General features: G+C 38.9%; 2 protein-coding genes across 5 annotated transcripts in view; both read right to left on the bottom strand.

Moving 5' to 3' along the window:
- Nucleotides 1-1,991: 1,991 nt before the first annotated feature.
- On the bottom strand, nucleotides 1,992-5,908 carry calhm3 (calcium homeostasis modulator 3). Its single transcript, XM_084949343.1, has 4 exons — nucleotides 5,622-5,908; nucleotides 5,142-5,269; nucleotides 4,926-5,053; nucleotides 1,992-3,367 (listed from the first exon to the last, which is right to left on the bottom strand). The coding sequence occupies exons 1-4, from the start codon at nucleotides 5,906-5,908 to the stop codon at nucleotides 2,924-2,926; spliced, it is 987 nt and encodes a 328-aa protein (XP_084805469.1). The 3' UTR covers nucleotides 1,992-2,923.
- A 2,286-nt stretch (nucleotides 5,909-8,194) lies between these two features.
- The window catches only part of col13a1 (collagen, type XIII, alpha 1), a 108,186-nt gene continuing 92,076 nt past the window's right edge, over nucleotides 8,195-24,304 (bottom strand). For 2 of the 4 annotated variants that reach the window (XM_084947845.1, XM_084947846.1), the window contains 3 exons: nucleotides 23,228-23,314; nucleotides 17,015-17,053; nucleotides 8,195-11,891 (listed from right to left, as the gene is read on the bottom strand). In XM_084947845.1, the coding sequence (XP_084803971.1) occupies nucleotides 11,859-11,891; nucleotides 17,015-17,053; nucleotides 23,228-23,314 (159 nt within the window). In that variant the 3' untranslated portion in view covers nucleotides 8,195-11,858. Of the gene's footprint in view, nucleotides 11,892-13,443; nucleotides 16,913-17,014; nucleotides 17,054-22,060; nucleotides 22,139-23,227; nucleotides 23,315-24,304 lie in introns of those variants that run through there. The other 2 variants (XM_084947844.1, XM_084947843.1) reach the window with 2 other exon arrangements.

Below are 24,304 nucleotides of genomic sequence, written 5' to 3'. Positions count from 1 at the left end.
CTGTAGTGTCAAATAGTAAAATGTCTTTGTTTTCCAGGAATGGGGTTGAGTAGACACACTGATCTTCTTTACTTGTGCTTTTTCACTGAATGAAGCTTCCAGCTGCTCCTGGAAACCTTTTTGATCAGAGTGTAATTTGTGTCTGGAAAACAAAGACAACCATCCATCCATCCATCCATCTTCATCCGCTTTATCCGAGGCCGGGTCGCGGGGGCAGCAGCCTAAGCAGAGAGGCCCTCCCTCTCCCCAGCCACCTCCTCCAGCTTATCCGGGGGAACACCAAGGCGTTCCCAGGCCAGCCGAGAGATATAATCTCTCCAGCGTGTCCTGGGTCTGCCCCGGGGCCTCCTCCTGGTGGGACATGCCCGGAACACCTCACCCAGGAGGCATCCTTGTCAGATGCCCGAACCACCTCAGCTGACTCCTTTCGATGTGGAGCAGCAGCGGCTCTACTCTGAGCCCCTCCCGGATGGCCGAACTTCTCACCCTATCTCTAAGGGAGAGGCCAGCCACCCTTCGGAGGAAGCTCATTTCTGCCGCTTGTATCCGCGATCTCGTTCTTTCGGTCACTACCCACAGCTCGTGACCATAGGTGAGGGTAGGGATGTAGATGGACCGGTAAATTGAGAGCTTCAGCCAGTAATGGCATTAATGGGAGCTTGTGCAACGTTAGTGGTAACTGCCTTTAGTTTTGCAATACAAAACTCATATACATACCCATACACATTAACCCTTTAAAACCGGTCAGAGCGGGCACGCTCCATTTTGCGCAACTACTTTTAAATCCCGGTAGCACTGCAACCACGTGAGCTAGCGCAATAATTTTTTTGCATATGAAACTGGAGGAGTTGTACTTACATCTTATGCCATCAGCTTGTCCTAGGTCCTGGTTTCCTTCCACATATAGCTTTGCAAAAACTGCATAAAAAGCACTTGCAGCAACAAAAACATAATATTCCAGAAACACGCTTTGCCGATCCCACCAGCTGTTCATAACACTTCCTACGTTGGAATAGACGTCAGCACGAACTTTTGCATGTCCGCCATTACCTGCCCGAAACCGGAAGTGACGTCATTTTCGTGGAAATGTAGTTTTTTACCATCAGGCCCTCATGAGCCTATACTGGTGTTTTTAAAAGTTATGTTTGACTTTATGACTTTCTGTGTCATTTCTGGGATGCTTAGGACTCATATTGCACTGCTGGAAATAGTTTATTTTGATGCATATGCTGCTTTTTTGCAAATTTGCACTATAATATTTATTTTCGTTTTTCCTGCAGTGTATAAAAATTGGTGTATTTCAAAAATAAAACTATGAAGACACTTAAAATAAATTTCCTGTGGTGGGAAACTATTTTGTGCAACTTTTTTGTATTTACAGTTTTGAGGGATAAGCCTCTTAAATTTCTCTAACTAGAAATATATTTTAAAAAAACAAAAACGATTTTAAAAATTTTTGTAGTTTATTGCACTTTTTTGCAATTTATGTAATTACTATGCACTTAATGCATACATATTATTAAAATTTAGGCTGTAATGGTTGTATTGATGTATAGCAACTTGAAATGCTCCCAAAAATGGCACTACAACATGTAAAAATATAATATAAGCTCTGGCGGACTTGGTTCTATGGTAGGTCTTAAAGGGTTAAAAGAATGTATTAATGCAACTAGATGGGGAAACTTGAAAAAGAGGTCTTTTTAGTGCTTGTTTGCTGCCAAGTGTCTATTTGCATCTTTTAATCAATCTGTGGGTGAGCTCCATGTTTTCTATGCAAAGCTAGTCAGCCAACACCCAACAAATTCAAATGACTCTTGCAACATGTTTCATATGAAGACAAACCATTTTCTCACTCTTTTCCAAATCAAAAACATCCATTTGTCCATTTGATCCTGGACTTGACTTGGAAACAAACATTTTTGTGGTTTTGATAGTTATTACTAACAAACACTAAATAGTCAGTGGTCAAAGGTAAAAATAATACACCACACCATAATTCTTCCACTTTGTTGACTCTTGAAAGAGACAAATTTTAATTTAGCTGTTTTTAGCTTTATTACTGAACTCCATTATAGTAGTGGTGCATTCTTCATGTGTTCTTTCTCTTTTGGATACTGCCTGTTTTTACTCTTCCTCTGAAACAGCCATTTTTTACAGGTTGGTGTGTAAATGAATCAGTTGTGGGGATTGAATGGAACTGAATGCTGCTTTGTTAGCCAGCATGTTAGACGAATCTTACCAAATAGTCAGTAGACCAGATAATAACAGGAAAATTAGACCAAGAACCTTGGAAACAATGTCATTGCTTATAACGAAGCTGATGGGGAAACAAACAAACTTTTGAATGCTCTCTAGTATGAACAGAATTCATATTAGACAATTTCCAGCCCCAACTATAAACTTTGCCACTATAAGTCAAGTCCCTAACTGACTAACTGCTGCTAGACCATTTCCAATGCTCAGAGTGTCATTGGCCAGTGAAATGACCTTCATGCAGAAACAACTCAAGAGAGCATTTACAGCTGATCTAATATAACACTATCTGCTCTTTCAGGCCTTATCCAATTCCCTCACACATGTTTACACACTTCTTTGTCATTATTTGAAACGGTTTCATATGAGCATCTGTTGAAAATTGTCAAGTGTCTGATTGCCAGAACTTTAGCTGATAAGTCTCCAGGTCCTGTCACAGCATCTAGGATTAAGGTCACTGAGCAGAAGTCAGTGGATGAAATGACAAAGACAGATTCTGAAAGAAGTGGCCATCTTTTAGCAGAAATAGTCGGTAAATCTCTGCATATATATCCATCACTGACTGAAATGTTATGGTCCAGTCTTCCGGTTTTGAAACCTTTGTCAGAATTGAATTGAAGATGGTGTTCGTGATGTTGCAGAAGGCTCTCAAATTAAGTGGACATGTGGACTACACATCAGAGTATAATGTCTTCCCTTCATGGTTCTCCCAGGTAACACATGGTCTGGGCCTGTATGCAATCCTAGACACATCCAGTTCAGGTTTGCCGTAATACCACTTGTTTAGCAGCTGGTCCACTTGCTCCTGTTTTGTTATCCCATGAAGCTGTTCTTCTTCATCATCGCACTCCTCTCTGAATTTGTTGATGAAGACCGGGTGTGGAAGATGTAGAGAGTCCTCCCTGACGTCCTCAAAGAACTGCACCACACACTTTCGGGCAAAGTCTCGGGCATGTAGGACGCAGGTCTCGTCGAAGAGCTTCTGCTCCACGTCAAGATAGTTGCTCCAGTAGCGTGTCTGCAGGAAGGTGGCATGATCGTCAAAACAGGGCTTGATGAGGCGTCCCAGTGCTCCCAGTACAATCAGGAACAAGAGGATGGACCAACCAATCGCCTAGACAGGATAAGAAAGCAAATCATGCAAAGCGAAGAAAACTGTCAGTAAGCAGAGCAGTGACTGTGACAAGGCCACAGAGAGCCAGTGCAGGTTCTTTAATGTTTAATTTAGATCAGATTAGATAAAACTTTATTAATCCCTTGGTTGGGTTCCCCTAATTTGTCGCTTATTGGTTGATGAGTCTTTGCTTTGAGCAAAAATGTTGTGAAGGTGTTTTTTAGTTTCAAAATTCAGAGGACAAAATGTGTCTTTTAAAGACTGTTACTAAGCTATGGCTGGTAAGTCAAAGAAGAAGTTTCCTGAAAGGACTGTTATTTGTTTGCACAGAATAAGCTCTGCAGCTTTTCCAGCTTTTCCAGCTCTCATTCTTAATGCTGCTGTTGAAAAAGCATTAAAAACAAAGTTCCATTGTTTTCATTAGATTTTTTGAATTTTTGTTTTTCATTAATTTAGCAGATTGTTTCGGGATTGCCGGTTATTGTAGCTTTAGTTTAGTAATTCATTTCATTATAAGTGTAAGTTTTCATTATCTGTTTTTGTTGTTAGATTTAAGTTCAGAGTAGATATTACAAAACAAACATTAAAACTTTAGGTGCACATGGGATGTCTAAATAATGAGTTCATTGCATTCACTATGTTTTCACAAGCTTTTAACATTGTCTAAGCTATTTCCTGTCTTCCTTCTCTCACCCCAACCGGTCGCAGCAGATGGCCCCGCCCCTCCCTGAGCCTGGTTCTGCTGGAGGTTTCTTCCTGTTAAAAGGGAGTTTTTCCTTCCCACTGTCACCAAATATGACAAACTGCTCATAGGGGGTCATATGATTGTTGAGTTTTTCTCTGTATGTATTATTGTAGGGTCTACCTTACAATATAAAGCACCTTGAGGCACCTGTAGTTGTGATTTGGCGCTGTATAAATAAATTGAATTGACAATTTCCTGTATACATTTTTGTTAACTGTTCCTGCACACCCTGACAGGTTGCCGTTCCCTCACACAGCCAGCACAATGAAATAAGCAGTCTTTCACACCTATGGCCAATTTAGAATTGCCAGTTAACTCAACAAACATGTCTTTGGTGACCCGGGAAGAACCCACGCAGGTGCTCAACATAGAAGCGCTCCGGCTGGGTTATTCAGGTTCATATCCAAGCCCTTCTTGCTGTTGGGTAACGCCTCACTGCTGACAGGGCTCATGTCAGAGCTAATGTGATGTGAGTGTTGCAGATGTCTGTTATTTGTTACAGGTCTAATATTCTCGCCATTGATCCAATAAATCAAGCTTTTACAGTATCTTATTGTTAAAGGCCTCCTTTTTCAGTGATAATAGACACCCTGGGTTTGTAATTTTTTGAAGTAAATAATACATTTCTTATGTAAAAAGTCGAAATTCTAATTGCTTTATTGGTTGACACTCGGTCAGATCAATCCATCTTTCTGTAAAATCCTTCACAGACTAATAGGAGGTCGGTTTTAAATAATAGCAAATGTTCATTGAAAAATAATAATTCCCGTGTGCCCCAGGGAGAAGGGACTGTTTATGTGGCTGAGAACTTACCTGTGAATGGCAGCGAACATAACGAGAAACCGCTTTACGGAAAGAACTATTCCTGAAGATAACGTCCTCCTTACAGGGTACTTTGGCCATGATCTTGAGAACATCCAGACCTGTGTTATTAGGCATACCTGTCGAAACAAACTTTATATCATCCAAAACTGTTGTGAGACTAAAAAGATGGTATATAACAGAAAGGATAGTTTAGCATGTGTTTACCTGAGAAGAGTGCAGGGTCTACACTCACACTGAAAGCACAGATAAAGATCTTTCCATCTAGCAAAGTGACCAGGATCCACACCATTGGTGCCAGCAGGGCCCTCTGGATCATGGCTGAGAACAAGTACCTGCAAAACAAAATAGGAAAAGATTTGAACAGTGTCCATTTCTAAGGTGTGTAATACAAAAGGATCTGGATTTGGGACTTTCATCTACAAGGTCACATTAATGCTGAAATAAATAAATAATAAATTATGGAACTATGGAATAAATCCCATAGTAAAAAAAAAAGTCTAGTTGATAAACTGCTCTGCCTGCACTCTAGACCTATCAAAAGAAGAGGTGATGCAGCACACTACAGATTTCACTGAGCTTAATTAGTACTAATCAGTACTTTCATTTCATTTACTGTCCAGTTACATATAATAGCAACAGCAGCCTGTCTGTGTGCTTCTGTTAGATAGCAAATTCTTGACTTACTTGACAACAGCAGGATTTTTGGACCTGTTCCCAATGGGTCTCATCCACTCGTCCATCATGACACCTGTGTGCCGGTTGACAAGGATTCCCAGGAAGAACAGTATAATAGGCGGGACTATCATCACTCCCAGAGAGTAAAGTTTGTTGTACTGAGGGAGGCACGGACAGTTAAAGTCGAAGCTGGTGTAAAGCTTGACACTAACCAGGGCGAGGATGATACAAATTCCATTGGAGATGGACTCGGAGTTGGACTGGAAGTACTGCAAGACTAACTTCAGGCGCTCCATAACTTAAATAAATTGTAGGTTTGTTCAAGGTTGATGTAAAAACAGTGATATCAGCCAACTGCTGCTTTTTTAAAAGGCTACAGGCAGGAATAGAAACTGAACACCTCAGGCAGGAATGAACTAAACCGTGCTTAGTCTGCCAGGAAAGAAGAAGAAATTTCCAGTGATAATTTAAAGCCCTACAAAATATTTTATATTCTGTAAAAAACAAAACACTTAGCAGTTCACTTACCTCACAATATGTCAGTGCTTTTAAAGAAAAGGCATAAATCTATAGTTTAGCAGTCTGAGTATTAACCACTCAAGCTTTAGTGAAGCTGTAGTGAAAGGGAGCCTGGCAGTGAACCAGGGAGAGGCTGAGACCACGTGATACTGGGTTGCCTGAGCGGGTAACAAAGCTGTGTGGACACACCCTGCTATACTCTTAAAGCAGCACTCACAATTGTCAACGGTTAACAGAGAAATAAAAGAAGCCGCAGCAAGGTCTAAAACTGGATTTCAAAGCATGGCAGTGCACAATACATGAACCATAATATTGTGGTCTAATGTACACTGTAAAAACAGTCTGTCATTCTACAGAATTTTCCTGTTACTTTTGTAAATAGATGAAATATCGTTACAATTACAAAAAAGCCTGTAAAATTAACACGTCTAATGGAAAATAACTGTACCTGTGAATATACATGACTTTTGACCTTTTTTGGCCGTCAGCGGTTTAAATTAACAGTTTGATGTATATGTTAATAAGTATAAGAGACATGGTCCTAAATAGAACTTAAGGAATTAAAAAAAGGTGATACTTACCTGTCCTACAGCAGTAGCTAGAATGTGGATTTGATTCCAAATATGCTTTTATATGTTATAATATACAAGTCAAGAGGGAGGCAAATTGTGGCTAGTTTTTTTGTTTGTATGTTTGTTTATTTTATTTTTTTTAAATTTCAGTATTCAAGCAGGCAGCTTGATTGTACTTGGTGGAGGAGAGGCTAAATCTTTGGATGGCTAGAAGTCAATCAGTGATGAAGGTGGCACAGAGTGGTGGTGTTGTGTCCCCACATACCTGAATTAGTCAGTATAAAGCACCTTGAGGCAACTGTTGTGAATGTTGGTGCTATATAAATAAAACAGAATTGAGTTGAATCGGAAAGTTCAGAATAGCCCAAGGATGAGACAAATGTCTAAGTGGTTAGACAGACTGTAAATAGTGTTGGTGACACTAATAAATGCAGCCAGAAACTGAATTACTTTGCCTGTCAGTCTGAGGGTTGTGGAAGAATGTATACATAGCTGAAATTTCCTCCAGCTTAAATAGTCAACTGGTAAGTCTGAGGATGACCAACATGTGAGTTCATCAGAATGTCTGGTTGAGAGACAGATAGAAAGAAAGAAAGAAAGAAAGATAGATAGATAGATAGATAGATAGATAGATAGATAGATAGATAGATAGATAGATAGATAGATAGATAGATAGGGTGAATCAACACAGAGTGCCAGTGGTGGACCTGTCAATTCTGGTACTCTATGGCAAAGACCTGTTGGTCTCTATAGTGGTGGGTAGTGAGAATAGGGCCCACTGAAGGATGTTAGACCATTAGACCCCCTCATTAAGTCTGTTTCTGATTCTTTTGTCATTGTTTGGATGCCAGGTTCTGTCCTTTATTGCTCCTTTTAAGACATTTGAACTCGCAAATAGGCCTAATTCCTCAAGGTGTCCCTTCACTTCTCAAGTGTTCTCACTAGCATCATCTAAATGCAGTTATTCGAGACAGCAATCCAAGCAGACTTGTGGTTCTGACAACATCCAACATAGCATTATCATCTTCTTCGATGTTCGGTGGAATTCTGCTTGCCTCTCTGCCGGTTTTGGGGGTTATTTTTATGGCAAGCAGTTGTCTTCTAATCAGTCTTTCAGTTCTGCTTACTGTCACCGCTGTACATTTCAGAAACTGGCACAGTAGTTATCGCTACCTTACCCAAAGTAAATTAACCAGCCAGGCATTCCCTCTCCATCCTCTACTCCAAGACAAGCTCATATAAGCTTTTACGAGTCGTCAAGCCATCACCACAAGTCATAAAATCCATGCATGCGTCACTGTCAGAGCTTCAGTTCAGAGTCGAGCCAACCGATCAATGGGTTCAACTCATTCATCTATCAAGGTCTTTCATTGTCAGAAATTTCCTTTGATCTCTTCTCCCACCATCCCCTCCACTCTATGGATTCCTAGACCACGTTATTATGTTTGCTAGCCTGCCTACCAGTTATATTCCTTTCCTTTGGGTGTTCCTTTGAAAATTGAATTATTACTGCAGAGAAGTTGACTCCATACATACACACACATAATTCTATTTAAAGTAAAATTCTTTATTCTGAGTCAGTGACAAATTGCTTCGACGCTGAATTGAACAGTGAATCTGTGTCAATCAGTGACAACAGCTGCCATTTTTAGGATTATAAAAATGAAAAACATTCCTCTGGAAAACAAAAGCAAAATCAACATCTTCTGACTCCACCCTAAATTAACAAATTGCTGTGTGTCACGGAAATTTCTACCATGACACAATTCAGGTCAGTGTCATGGTAGCACAGACACATATCTTTTAACTTTGCTGGGGAAAAATATTAAATGGACAGTACATCTAATGATCTATTACCAAAATGAGAAAAAAATAAACAGGTTAAACAGTAGCATGCAAATTCTACATTTAATGCCCACCTCCTCTCTGTCTCAAACTTTCAAATCAAAGAAATTATATATCAAGAATTATACTTTGAAGTAAAGTAAATTAACTGTTTATGCACTAATTCATTTAAAATAGCTATTAATATATATTAATTTAAATAGACAGCAAAAAAAAAAAACACCGCTGTAAACACACGCAGAATGTGTGAGGGCTTGATGTAAAGAGCGCTGTGGGGAATTGTCATTATCAAAGAACTTTAAACTTTTAGTATGAATACCTCTACCTCAATGTCTTGGATCACCTTTGTGAAATACTTGGATTCTGTGAATTTCTCTAAGCTTCCTGGAGTTCCTGTAATGGCTTTTATATCGACTCCAGCAACCACATAGATGTTACATACACATGTTGCTGGGTTAAAGCTTTGCCAACAACTGCATTGTGCACTTATCATGTAAAGTACTACTTTTCAGCTTTTCTAGAAGAACTTACAGATTGTTAATCAAAACCTGTATTGTATGTGTTCACATTGTTCTTATGTTGCATAAAACAAATTCCTACAATAAGATTAGTCATTAGCCTTTTGTTGCAACAACGTATCGGTAATAAATTGGTACTTTGAATAAACCATGCAAACAAAAATCAGATAAAGTCAAAAAACAGAAATGTAGAGGCTTAAAACAGAAAGCGCTAAATATTTTTTAGATACAAAATCTGTTGCAGCACAAAAAGGGGAAACATATTGAAAGCAAGTTGAAAGAAAACACAGCTGAAAACTGTAACATAAATTAGAACAAGTACTTTTAAACAAATCATCAAACAATTATATCTTCTGCCTTATGGCTGAGAACTCAGGACACTGCAGCTTAAGTGATCAGGTTATTGAAGTGTATCATCTTAAGTAATGCACATATTGCCAAAGAGTTCCCGCTGGATACTGGATTTGATAAAGTCACAAATTACCAGAGAAAAATGTTTGTTTCCTGACTGGTTGGCAGTGGTTTCTGAAAACTGTTGTCTTACTGGGTGGAGGTACAACTTTCCTGTTTGTGTTGCCCTCTTCATAGTTTCACTACAGCTAGGAAAGTAGCTAACCAAAGTTTGTAGATAAGTCCACTGGTTTTGCAAACTAGTTGGGCATTACACATTTTCCCTAGCAACAGTTGGGGGTCAGTGACTGTTACAAAGGCCTGTATAACTGGGGCATCATGTGGATGGGGGCTGCATGTCTACAAAACCTTAATAAGTACAGCTAAGGGACAAATGTAATTAGATTTATAAGCAGATAAACCAATGATGCAACTAAACATATAAAACTGATTATATAATACACAATATACATTGCACAACCAGAAGGTTTTTTGGAGGTTGCATCCTCCACCAAGTCCATTTTTGCAGTTTTAGACAAAAGATCCAGATCTAATAGACAAACAGTTAAATAAATAAAACACCAATTCCAAAAAAAAAAACATCAAATAAACAAAACAGCATATGATTAGCTAATAAACAACATATTTGACAACCAAAGAAAACAAACACAATATTTAACCCATTTAAATGAAACAACAACATTATTTCATAGACAGCACTGTCAGAAAAGAAATAAATGTGGTAGAAGTCTTTTCTTTACTAGTATTGTTTGTTTTTTTTTTTGAAGCTGCATTACTTTGAGTGTTGTACGGAAGCATAGAGCTGCCAGCCAGGCAAAAGAAAAACAGAGCCATATCACATTATAACATGAGAAATTTATTGTTCTAACAATATACTTTTCATGTTTTTACAATATACTTTTCACATTTGAACAACATATTATCACATTATTACAATATAAAATTTCTATAGTTATCATTTTTGTTATAATGTGATAATTATGTTGTTCAAATGTGAGTATATACATAAAGTTTTCATGTTATAATGTCATATAGCTCTAACTTTCTTTTGCCTGGATGGCAGCTCTACGCTTCCGTAGTGTTGACACTTATGATTTATGTTTAAAATAATATTGATTGAAGCTACGTGATTCATAATTTCGTTTTAAATTTTAATAAATATAACTATATAATTTTCCAGGTGCACTTGTACCCAATGAAAAAATCAAACATCATTCTTTTACTACTGAACTCCAAAACTGAAAAATCCCCATAAAATAAAATACGACTTTGACCCGAGTCTGTTTACATGGCAGCTGTCAGGATGACATGGAATGCTTCTGTACATCTGAACTACAATAACAGGAAGGTGAAATGCTGACAAGTCATTTTATGCTAGCTCAATGTACAGTAACAAATGAGCAAAACGATTTACGCTGTGTTGTTTTAGATGGAAAAAGATTAATTACAATTCAATATAATGAGTAACAAATGTGATTTTTCTGAGCCAGAATAAGTGACGGGGCTGGACATATGGAAGATGCAAATGTTAAAATTATGTAATTCTGGTAAACAATAGGTCAAAGTATTTTACAAATTATACATTTCTCAAGAAATCATTAGTCAAGATATGAATACCACCCTTTCAGAACTGTGATGCGTATTCACTACTTAAAAGATGTTTAATTCATGCACTCCATTTACACGCTACGTACATTTATACATTAAATTCTCATCTTGTACAATACATACATATACAGCAGTGAACATGGCGTTCATACAAAAAAGTAAAAAATATCATATATGAGAACAAACATGATGTGCGATGCTGGTTTCACACATCATACATACAGCACAATCATTCAAAAATGGTCATAGCTGCAGTTAAAGGGATTTTCTTTTTAAAAAGGCAGTGTGTCAACTAGTATCAGTAAGGAATCATCAAGTGGGTCTCCCTTTGCATTTTGGTTTTTCATGGAAACACATGGCATATATCTGCTCTGTGAGCTGCTCTGAATTCTTTATCACAGTTACGGTAATGATTTCAAATCAAACACAACACATTGCAAGTGACCATGCTTTTTTAGGTGATAAATAGATCAGTCAGTGGAACAGATCAGCAGGTAAAGTCTCGACCTCTAGCTCTCTGTGGTTGTGATAGTCGCATTGCTGTTCTGTCCAGAAACACTTCAATGACCAACTACACCATGGAGCAAATGTTCTACTATCCAGTCTTTTTGAGGTTACTGTGTTCAGCAGAGCATAGCCACCAGAGTCTCTGACACTACTAGCCCTGTGCCCAGCCTGCAGGAAAAAGTTGAAAAGCCAACTGGGTAAAAACTGCAAACACTATATCCAAAGTTTTCCTTTTGGTGGATTGTGGGAGATCATCTGCAGTAGTGCTACTTCTTTGCCAGTTGGAAAGGATGTTGACCCTTTAAACATGAGCACAGTTTTAATAAAAATAACAGAGCAGCAGAAATATTAACATTTCAACTGAACTTATGTACTGGACATCTCTTCCCTACTTCCTGCTGCTAAAGTTCTTGATTTACTCCAGCCATAAAAGTGGCTGAATAGTCAATATATACATATATACATTTCTCCTAAAGTTTTAGTACTTACAGTATAATTTTTGTCTCATTTCCTGTAAAATATCTCAAAATTAGGCTAGATTTAGCTGCTAGATTATATTTATTTCATACTTAAGTAATTTTAAGTACTGCACAATTTCCTAAGCACTAAATAAATGTACTTATAGTATAATTATTTATTTGTTTCCCATAAAAGCCTGACTTGCTCCCTACTTATTGTAGAGGTCTAAGTCTATGTGTATATAAATATAATTACATTGTAATTTCAAATAAAATACACTGAAATTCCTTTTAATTACAGAGGAATCATGCTGTTAGTTGCCGGGCATATTACAGTGTTACCTAGTGTCCTGAACTTGTTTGCAAGACACTGTTGAAAACAAACATAGATTGTATTTCCTTTCTTTGTAGTTGGACCTGAAAACAGGGTTTGATCTTTGGTTTCATTCTATAATACTGGACTTACTTCTCTACGAAGGTTTGAACTTTGAGAGTGTTTAAAGAAGAGTGAAAGCGTGAAAATGTTCATGCCTGTCTGAGAAAAGTGTATAAAGTGTGTAGTGAGGGGTTTTACAGCCTTAAAACATCTATAATAATTGTAAAAAATAAAGTTCTTCACCTATGGCGGGTTATTTTAAGAATGTAACTCCCACGATAAACGAGGGACCACTGTATACCAAAAGAGTTGAAGCTGTTTAGCTGCAGAAACTAGCAAACATCATATTAAACCCTATGGATTAAAAATGTTGTGGCATGGGAACAACGAACTCGATCACATCTTAACACTTTTCACACACTCTTTTATTCCGGTTGCTTGTTCTCTGTACACTCGGCTGCAATTTTGCAGCTGCACGACAACAACGTCAGGACCCAGTTCATTTGTCTTTTATGCAGAGGAGGCATGATGACCTGATTGAGCTCGAGTGTATCAGTCTCCCCCGCAGCCACACCACGAATCCCACCCGCCACAAACGGGATGTCACGCAAGGTCATATATATGTGTGTGTAGGCAGTGGAGCAAATACTTTTGGCAATTTAGTTTATATCTGCACTGAGCCCAACGTGCATTAAATATGACTCATGTCAATGCAAACACTTGATGACATAAACATTTGTAGTTCTATACAAAATATACCTTGATGCAAATACTTTTTCACAGCACTGTGTATGTAAGAGTGTAGAAAAGCTAATTTTTTTGGATTTAATAATTGAATACTTTTAGAGTATACCGTTTGTTTTTTTGCTCACTCAGTTTTCCCTATTTTACTGGCAAAGGGCTACCTTTAACCTCTGTCAAACATTACAGGAAAAACAAGTGCAGCGGCTGGTTCTTTACTGTCTGTGATGATAACTATACTAATCTACATTTATAATATGTAGGACAGCATAGAATTTGAGTAAAAAATGCCATGTATTTTATTAACATACAGTTTGAAACCTCTTCAAACCTGGATTGCACTGAAGTTAATGACATAACAACAACCTCACAACATAAAACAATGCAATCCTCTAGAGCGCAGATTAAACAGGGTCTACCATTTGGATTGTGATACTCTGTAACTAATGGGTACACTTAAATTATTTTTAGTCCAAATCATTATAAATGTAAACTTAATTATGACTGTCACTGAACAAAATAAATATTTTAAATATCTGAGCATAAGTATGCATGATAAATATCAGAGCAAAAACAAGGCTAACTGGTGACTAAGTTAATTTAAATGACACAATGAATATTTGCTGGGAAGGATCCAACAATAATCTCTAATGGCAACATCAAATCCAGTCAGAGCACAACACACACAAAGCTTTGTCAAAGAGCAGCAGCATATAATGGATTCATTTCATCCGCTCACTTTTGTTAATGTGGTTAATGAGAACAGCTGTTACAAAAAGTGTTTGTGGATAAAAAAAAAAAAGGATGCACATTGTCCAATAAGGTTACAGCTTTCTTCATAACAGGATGAGACTACGAGGAGATTGCAGCAGCAGCAGCCTTAAATGAGAGTGGCAATGTTTGGGGTGAATACTAGAAAAATAAACGCCACTAGGATACCGAAACCAAGGTTCATAAAACAGGAGAATTTGACAAAACTATTTAGAATGAACTAAACGTAGAGGAATAACACGAAGCAGCAAGACAGAGCTGTTACTTTCCTGTTGTGCAATTGGACATTTAGTTTACAGGATCAATCTTCCTGGAATTAAAATTGTTACAAAATCTTGGTTGATGCCCTCTTTCTTGACATAAGTGTTAAAAGCACTTTGGAATACTTGATAACTTAAAAACAGTTTAACAGCACTCTACGTTTAGATCTCCTAACTGATGAACTCATCACTTTGCAAAGTTTGGTCTGGATGTAATGCAATGGGCGACCTCTTCAGCTGAATAGGAACGGCAACACAGACAGGCCAAAAAACTGTGACTTAAAGGTTTATCATTCCCCACAAAACGACTGTTAAAATGACCAATTTTACAGCTTAGAGCCAGTTACAAAAACTTCAATTTACATAAATAAGGCTTATCCAAATGGTTGTTGCTGCTTTGATTTGTGTGCTGATACAGACAACTGTGGCTGATCATGCCTACAGACAAATATGAAAATAAATACATAAATAAATATCACAAAGAGGTCAAATACTTTTTCATACTGTAGTAGTATGTATGCAAGAGACAGAACAGCTATTTTCTCGATTTAATAACATAATACTTTTAGAGTACACCCTTTTTTAAACTCCTAAAAATGTTAAACTTCTGATAACATGAGTCAACTTCTGCAGGTTAATTGTCCCATACACAGCTTCTCTCTCATTTAGCTCACTTCTAAACTATATGAAACTACATGTATAATATGCAGGACAGCAGAGAATTTGATTTGAAACATACAGTTAATAAAATATATGGCAGCTGCATTGCATTCTTGCTAATGGTACTAAGATCCTACACAGCAAAAAACAAGTGAAGAAGCTTGTTCTCTTGGTGTTGCTGCCACGCTAACAAACAGTATGGCTTGTTACATATTACAAGAGTTGTTGTTTCTGTTTTGGTGAGTGAAATTCTATTTTATTGATGTTCTTTACTTAGCACTAAAAGTCAGCACACTGCTGACACGAAATGCAGCTTCCCACCAAAACTTGCTAGGATTAGCTGATAATTTTACACTCCAAATACAGTATCCCCAGAGTCAAAACTCACGGGCTGACATCATGGTAGTTACACTCTCCTTTGTGTTTACCACATAATATGGAATTATATAGTAAACAAAATAGTATTAAATAAAACTTTTTTTTATATTGTAGATTCTTCCTAACAGCCACGCTTTGCTTTGACTACTGCTTTGCTCACTCTTGGCGTTCTCTCCATGAGCTTCATGAGGTCGTCACCTGAAATGGTTTCCCAACAGTCTTGAAGGAGTTCCCAGAGATGCTGAGCACTAGTTGGCCCTTTTGCCTTCACTCTGCGCTCCATCTCATCCCAAACCATCTCCATTGGGTTTAGGTCAGGTGACTGTGGAGGCCAGGCCATCTGGTGCAGACCTCCTTCACTCTCCTTATTGGTCAAATAGCTCTGACACAGCCTAGAGGTGTGTTTGGGGTCATTGTCCTGTTAGAGAATAAATGATGGAATGACATGTCACTGCAGGATGCTGTGGTAGCCATGCGGGTTCATTGTGCCTGAATTTGGACTCATCAGACAAAAGCACAGATTTCCACTGGTCTAATGTCCATTCCTTGTGTTTCTTTCCCGAGCAGTAGAGGGGACCCTTGGTCTGCCTTTCCTGGGGCGGTCCTCATGTGAGCCAGTTTCATCATAGTACTTGACGGTTTTTGCGACTGCAGAGTCTTAGCAATGTTCCGGACTGACTGACCTTCAGTTCTTAAAGTAATGATGGACTGTTGTTTCTCTTTACTTAACTGATTGGTTCTGTCAAATAGAGCTGTCAGCCATGCACCAACCTGACTTCTGCACAACACAACCGATGGTCCCAACCTCATAAGGAAGGCAAGAAATTCCACAAATGAACCCTGACAAGGCACACCTGTGAAGTGAAACCATTTCAGGTGACTACATCATGAAGTTCATTGAGCCAAGGGCCAAGGGTATGCAGGGCTTTCAGCGAGGCAAGGGGTGGGATCTAAAATATAAAACATATTTAGAGTTATTTATCATTTTTTCTTTGCTACATAATTCCATCTATCATGCTTATATATTTGATGTCTTCAGCTTGTATCTACTCACACTGTATCCCCTACAGTGTGTGTTGTGGTGGTCAGCATGCCTAGGAAAGCTGGAAGTGAATATATGACACTGCAGTATAGTAGTTACTGGACAAACATGAGTTTGATCTCTTATGTCTTCATGTTCTTCAGTTTAATATGAGCACAACAGCCTAAAATTCAAAGTGCACATTTAAAATAGCTTCCTGTCCCTGTGTGAACATATAGTAAAATTTAAACTAGTCTATATGCAGCGCTTGCTCTCATTATTATAGTTTTCAACACTTTGTCAGAGGAGAGTTCAACCAAGACTTTCCAAGGCTAAATTAGAAATGTTGCCAGCCCCACATCCCAGTGCAGCATGGTCTATCACAACAGAGCAAAACATAATGCAATAAGTTAAAGAGCATTATTCTCTTCACAAAATGCAAATTCAGCCACATTATCATTTTTCTTAGCCAATCATATAAAACAATGCATAGATATATAAAAAACATTACATACACACTGTCATATTTATTAAAATAAACAATATGTACAAAATTGCCATATATATTTATTTTTTCCATGTATAATAGAATAGTAAAAGTAAAAAAAATAAATATCCTATGTACATCACACAAGCCATTCCAAAGTTATCGTCACTGCAAGGAAAAACAAAAGGCAAAATGTTAGTTGTTAGGTCACACAATGTTCCCCATGAAGTTAGCATGTCAGGCAAAAACACAATGCTGTGACAAACGTACTTTATTCCAACATCCAGGTACAGGTAAACCATCATCTCCCTGGAACATGTAGAGTAAAAAAGAGACAATATTAGAAGCAACAATGGACAGTATATTGAATCATTTTACAATTATATGAAAATAAAAACACATTTTGACCACCCAGCATTCTACAAGTGCAACTCATGCAGATTTTGTAGATTCCTTCAGGCCTGAAAATGACTCTATAATTACATCTAAATAGTTTAAACCTGAACAACAGCCATTCTGTGAAGAATTATAAATGTCAGCACTGAGTTTGTATCAATGCTAATGAAACAAATACAGCTGGAAGAGCGGAAGCAACCTGAGATATGTTGACATGGTACAAACAGCAGCAGTATTTATTTCTGCAGTTTTCATTGATGAAATTACATTTGTGTGTCCTTTCAGGATGAAATCTGGGACTACAGCTGTTGCAAGTTGTACAGAAAAACACTATCACCATAGCAACAACCATGCATATTATGGCATTTACAGACTTTTGCTACAATAAGCAGGTAAAGTCAACAGCTATGTCCCAATTCATAGGCCGCATCCTTCAGAGGACCTGGCCTTTGCGGTCTTCGTGGGCCGAATTTGGACAGCTCTTGTCGTGTCGCTGTGACATAATAGGCCTACAAATGCGGCCTCAGAAGGATGCGGCCTATGAATTGGGACATACCTAATATTTCACCGATTCCCAATTTTTTTCCAAAAGTATGTGACAGATAAAACTTTGATGTCTCCTTCACAAAAAGGAAAACCAAGAATTTTAGGTGCCTCTATACTTAGAGATATAATTGCTTTAACACACAGGCTGCTGTGATTCAGACTGAGCCTTTTCAGTTGTCAGTCTGTGAAAGGAATAATACAGGGTGGGCCATTTATATGGATACACCGTAATAACATGGGAATGGTTAGTGATATTAAAGTTAAAGGCAAACTCCTCAAGATGGGTGGTGACCATGATGGCCATTTAGAAGTCGGCCATCTTGGATACAACTTTTGTTTTTCCAATAGGAAGAGGACCATGTGACACATCAAACTTATTGGTAATGTCACAATAAAAACAGTGGTGTGCTTGGTTTCAACGTAACTTTCTTCTTTCATGAGTTATTTACAAGTTTCTCTTTGTTCACAGCCATTGACATGTCGAAGAGGTTAACATGTTAGGAGCGGATCGAAACTGTGTTGATATCTGGTGAACGCAGTAACCGGGTCATTGCAGCAGATTTCAATGCAAGACCCCCTACGAGACCCCCCATCTCCCATGCTACAGTCAGCAAACTGCTTGCTAAGTGTCGTGAAACTGGTTCAGTGTTGGATTTGCCAAAATGTGGACGCAAGAAAACTGTCACTAATGAAGAAACATCAGTGGCTGTCCTAGCTTCATTCAGCAAGAGCCCACAGCGTAGCACTCGCCGCATGTCACTGGAGAGTGGCATTAGTCGAACATCCCTTCGGCAGATATTAGCTACTCACAAATGGCACCCTTACAAACTCCAGCTGCTGCAGCATCTCAACGAGGATGACCCAGATCGGCGCACAGAATTTGCAGAATGGGCAAAACAAAAATTGGAACAGGACCCTCAGTTCACGCAGAAGATTTTGTTCAGTGATGAGGCAAACTTTTATGTGAATGGTGAAGTTAACAAACAAAACCACCGCTATTGGTCTGACACTAACCCACATTGGATGGATCCCTCCAAGACTGTTGGAACAAGAAAAGTGATGGTTTGGTGTGGTATATGGGGTACAACGATAGTGGGTCCATTCTAGTGATGGTAAATTTGATTCTTTTTACTGAATCGAGTTTTAATGAGTCACTCACCAAAGTGAATCGGATTTTTGAGTCATTTGATTCACTGAGTCAGTTGACCAGAGAGTGCAAAAAATTTACATTTTCACTCAAACTTAATTTGTTTCTCTTTTCATGTAAATCCCACTGCTAAGATGAATGATTCTAAAAAAACCAACTATTTTATAGAGCAAAAAAGAGTATAAACATTTCTAAAATTAAGCAATTTCCTATCAAAATTGCTTAATAAACATTTATTTTGTTTATTTTTATTTTATTAGTATTTTCCTTAAATGTGTTAAATATATATTTTCTCATCTAAATGTCCACTGAGCTGTGAGCCAGGGGGCGGTAATGCGCCTTAACATTGGTTGCCAACCAAGAAGAAGAAGAAGCTGTGAGCCAGGAGGGAGGGGGTGAGTGAGTGAGTGAGTGAGTGATTAGTTCGCTCGCTCTATGATTCAGCACAGGAGGGAGGGGGTGAGCGAGTCCTGAGTGATTCGCTTACGCTTACGATTCAGCACAGGAGGGAGGGGGTTAGTGAGTCCTGAGTGATTTGTTCGCTCTATGATTCAGCACAGGAGGGAGGGGGTTAGTGAGTCCTGAGTGATTCGCTTACGCTTACGATTCAGCACAGGAGGGAGGGGGTTAGTGAGTGAGTGAGTGATTCGTTCGCTCTATGATTCAGCACAGGAGGGAGGGGGTGAGCGAGTCCTGAGTGATTTGCTTACGCTTACGATTCAACACAGGAAGGGAGGGGGTGAGTAGCTCAAATGTGCTGTTAGCATGTTAGCAGAGCGATGCTACTGTGAACCAAGGAGCTATTTTCTTGATGTGAGCTTCTACTCAGGGTTTTTTCTTCCAGTTCAGAGCAGAAATGCTTTTGTTAAGAAACTGGCTGTTGTCCCCCCTCACAATTTTAATTATAAGGTAGATATATTTCTACTAAGCGAATTAGTTTGCTAACAGAAACAGGGATGAGTCAGTGAGTCAGTTGGGCTTGTGAATCATGATTCACGAGTCAGTAAAGTGATTCTCGAGTATTGAACGATTCGTTCACGAATCGAACATCACTAGTCCATTCTTCATCAATGGAAACCTCAAGGCCACTGGATATTTGAAATTGCTACATGATGATGTGTTTCCCTCTTTATGCACTGAAGCTGGCACGTTCCCTGAGTTTTTCCAGCAAGATGGTGCACCACCACATTATGGGTGCCAGGTCCGAGCATTCCTAGATGAACAGTTTCCTGGAAAGAGGATTGGTCGTCGTGGGCCAGTTGAATGGCCCCCAAGGACTCCCGATCTGACCCCCTTAGACTTTTATCTTTGGGGTCATCTGAAGGCAATTGTCTATGGTGTGAAGATACGAGATGTGCAGCACCTGAAACTACGGATACTGGATGCCTGTGCTGGCATTTCTCCTGCGGTGTTGCTATCAGTGTGTGAAGAGTGGGAGAAGAGGGTTGCATTGACAATCCAACACAATGGGCAGCACATTGAACACATTTTATAAGTGGTCAGAAACTTGTAAATAACTCATGAAAGAATAAAGTTACGTTGAAACCAAGCACACCATTGTTGTTCTTGTGACATTACCAATAAGTTTGATCTGTCACATGACCCTCTTCCTATTGAAAAAACAAAAGTTGTATCCAAGATGGCCGACTTCTAAATGGCCACCATGGTCACCACCCATCTTGAGGAGTTTGCCCCCTCACATATACTAATGTGCCACAAACAGGACTTTAATATCACCAACCATTCCCATGTTATTACGGTGTATCCATATAAATGGCCCACCCTGTAGATTTTATAATAAAGTCTAAGCCTTACCTGTGGAAAGGCAATCAAGAAGACCTAATCAGTTTGCTTTACAGATTAACAGATTCATGACTACATTAAGTAAACAGATTAGCAAATCTCTTTTCTTTACTCTTTTCCACCCATCTCCCCTCATTCACATACATGGACTTCAACTTAGTACTAGAGAATTCATGTATTTTCCCTCCAGTGAATAAATCCTTCCTCTCACTGTAGATCATGTCTACAATCATCACAGTCAGAGACAGACTCCTGCCTGCTCACCTGTCAACCTTTCCATCACCACTGCAAATAACAAGCGGCTCAGAGCCAATCACTGATGATCTCACCCCTACCTTGAACCTATCCCTTGAATACTATCCTGTATTCAGTTCTGAACCTCATCACCAGCAGTCACCCCAAGAGACTTAGTGTTGTAAGATAGAGACCCTACAATAATAGATAGAAAACCCCAAATATCAAACAACCCCCTTTTAGAAAGAACTTGATGACAGTGGGAAGGAAAAACTCCCTTTTAACAGGAAGAAACCTTCAGTAGAACCAGGCTCAGGGAGGGGCGGCCATCTGCCGGGATCAGTTGGGGGTGACAGGAAAGAAATAAGACACTATGGGAAAGACAGCCAGAGATTAATAAGAACTAATAATTAGATGGAGAGTGGTGTGTGAGCACATAGAGAGTGAAAAAGGTGAGATAACAAGAAACACTGAAACACTCCATGCATCATGGGAAGCAGCCTAGACCTATTGCAGTGTAAGAAAACCCTTACTATATCCTCTCTGTCTCCCGAGTCCAATCTGGGAGCTGGTTCCACAGAAGAGGGGTCTGAAATTTGAAGGCTTTGCCTCCCATTCTACTTTTAAATATTTTAGAAAATGAAAATTAAGCCAGGATTATATTCCATCAACAAGTCTCCTGTGTAGAGGACACACTAAATCCACATGTTTGTGGATCATAAAGAATGGATGCCCTTCTGATGCAACCCTGCCCATGTATCCGGGCTTGGAAATAGCACATGGTGGCTACTGGCCCCTGTGGCTGGTTTTCACTCCCTGTGGTAGTCTATTGCCTTGTAGATAGGGAAGAATAGTGCCCCACGCAAGAAACAGTGTAGGAAACCATGACTAAAGGCATTACTATATTTGAAAAAAACACTGTGAAGGTTTTAGATCTGAGGTTGGTGTATTAGTCACAATTGTACGTGATGTTATATTTCGAAGGTTTTTAGTCGTTATAATCACGCTTGATTATGTTATGTTGTCTCATCATATTGTAGAGGAAGCAGTGAGTTGATTACAATAAATTTAAACTATCATGCAAAAGTGCATATTGTTGTTTACAGCGATGCACTGTAGGATCCATAAAGAGGAGTGTGGTTAAGGGTAGCTAAAGGCATGCTAGTAAAGGGAAAGAAAGAGCACCATACCACAGGGCAAGGGGCATCCAGCCCGTCCAGGCCTGGCAAGCCTGGTTCACCTTTTTCCCCTTTAATGCCTCGGAAACCCTGTTTGTGAAATCAGCCATTTAAAAAAAGAGTTTTGCAGCTCATGCAGCAGAAGAGTGTTTTCCCTCCACTGCTTAATGGCAGGAAGATCTCGATGTTTCTCCACGATGTGACTGACTTCAGTTTCCTAAACATGCAGGAAACCTGAGACTGACAGGAACCGGGCTCACTGATATGGACTTGCAAGGAAATGGTTTCTCTGATTCTAATGCAGAGGTTACTCTTCTCTAACATTTCACTAAGAGTATCTGACTGGTACAAGTAGAGCAGACCATCAGCATCTTCCCCAGTCTTTGATTGCTTTTCCCTGTTCAAAACAACCAGTGCACCATGGCTGGAAGAACAGAGCCAACAGTGCTGATGGACATAATGGATAAAATAACACCAGAGAGAAATCTGACAGTAGGTATGCTATTGATTTTGATTTAGTATTAGAAACTCTCGCCTATAGCTAGTCTATGCTGAACTGTCTAACTTTCTTTACTACAAAGCTGCAGAGGTGAAGGTGCAGGAAGAAAGCTAAGCGTGGAGTGGGAATACTTTGGTGTCTCTGTGGCTGCCTGTTTCCTGTCTGTCTGGGACCTGGAAGAAAAGTTCCTCAATCATAGCTGTGATCCAGTCTCAAGCATCTTTGTTCTCATGAATGTCTTTCTTTTTCAGTAGTACTTTATAATAATGTCACACTATTAAGCATTACTAAGGTATTAGTAATGCCTAATTTATCATTTATGTAGTATTACTGCTCCTTAGTATGCCACTTGAAAGATACAGATATATTATTATGACTATGATTATGAAAATGATTATTACCAGCAGTGATAGTTGCGCATGGTGTGATAGTGTGATATTATTATAATGTCCTACACTTCCTCCTTTGGTTTTTTGAGTGGATGAGGGATTTGAGGATGTATATTGATTCTAGTCGTGTTGTCAAAATAACCTACAGCTGGACCACTGGACCAAAACCACTCTGAGGTTGATTAGAAACATTAAATGAGGCAAAAGGAAGCTGACCAACTGACATGTCCTGAGAGTAACTTGCTGCTTCTTCCCTTTGCCTCATGGCTAAACACAGAACTACTGACATACCAATGGACAGGGGGCATCTAATCCAGGTGCTCCTTGGTCTCCCTTATCCCCTTTGGCCCCCCTGTTGCCTTTCTTGCCCCTCTCTCCCTGCAAACAGTGTATTAAAAAGAACAAATTTAATCCTCCTTACTACACCACAGTAGAAGCAAATGCTTTTGTTTGTAAGATTTCAATAGCTGTTTTTTGACATATGCAACAGATGATATGAGAAATTTTAGCGTCATTTTAATTCACTAGTTTTTTTTGTATGATTTAGCAATCTAAATTCACTGGAGAGTGGGAGGGAGTAGAGGGAAACAGGAAAAAGTAAGCCATTGCAGTTGGTGAGCAGGTTTCCTACCAGGGACAACATGCACACTACGAAACAGTGCACGTACAGCTTACACAGCTTGGCTCATTCACCTGTTCACACAAGCACTTTTTTCTACTGAAGTGCTTTCTAGCTAACATTCACACACATTCTTACCCTCAAGGATGCATTAGAGAGCAACTTGGCGTTAGTGTCTTGCCCAGATGTAGATGTAGTAGATGATCTGCTCTACCTACAGTGACATTTAAACTTGTCACAGTAACATGATGGGTCAAGAAAGTGTTGGATTTTGATGCATAGTTTATTTTCTTGCATCGTGGACAATTCCTGATAAATAATTTTGTCTTTTACGGGAAAAATCGACTAAATTTACAAACTGAAGTCTACATTTAGGTGTTAAAAAGTAATCTAACACCAGGAGGGGGAAAAGTAATTGGTTAAACTTAAAACCTGTACCATTTTTAACAAACAAACCTATCACCCTGTTAGACCAAGAATAACAGATTGATGCTTTCTCAATATTAACATATATATCAAAATAAAGAACACCAATCCATTGTCTTCATTATTTAATTGCATTATACGTGCTACTTTGGCATGCAGCTATTTCAAAATGATTACATGACTTCATCAAGTGGATTCAGTTCAGGTCAATTCAGTTTTATGTAGCTCCAATTTAAATCAAGCTGCTTCAAGGCATTTAAGGCCTTAAAAGTCTTTACTTTGATTCTAAGGTAAAGAAGGACCTTCAGGTCAATGTTTGTGTC

The sequence above is a fragment of the Perissodus microlepis genome, chromosome 13 (genome assembly GCF_051167445.1).
Source record: "Perissodus microlepis isolate ML-2025 ecotype Zambia chromosome 13, ASM5116744v1, whole genome shotgun sequence".
Classification (NCBI taxonomy): Eukaryota; Metazoa; Chordata; class Actinopteri; order Cichliformes; family Cichlidae; genus Perissodus; species Perissodus microlepis.
This window is presented reverse-complemented; position numbering and strand designations above follow the sequence as displayed.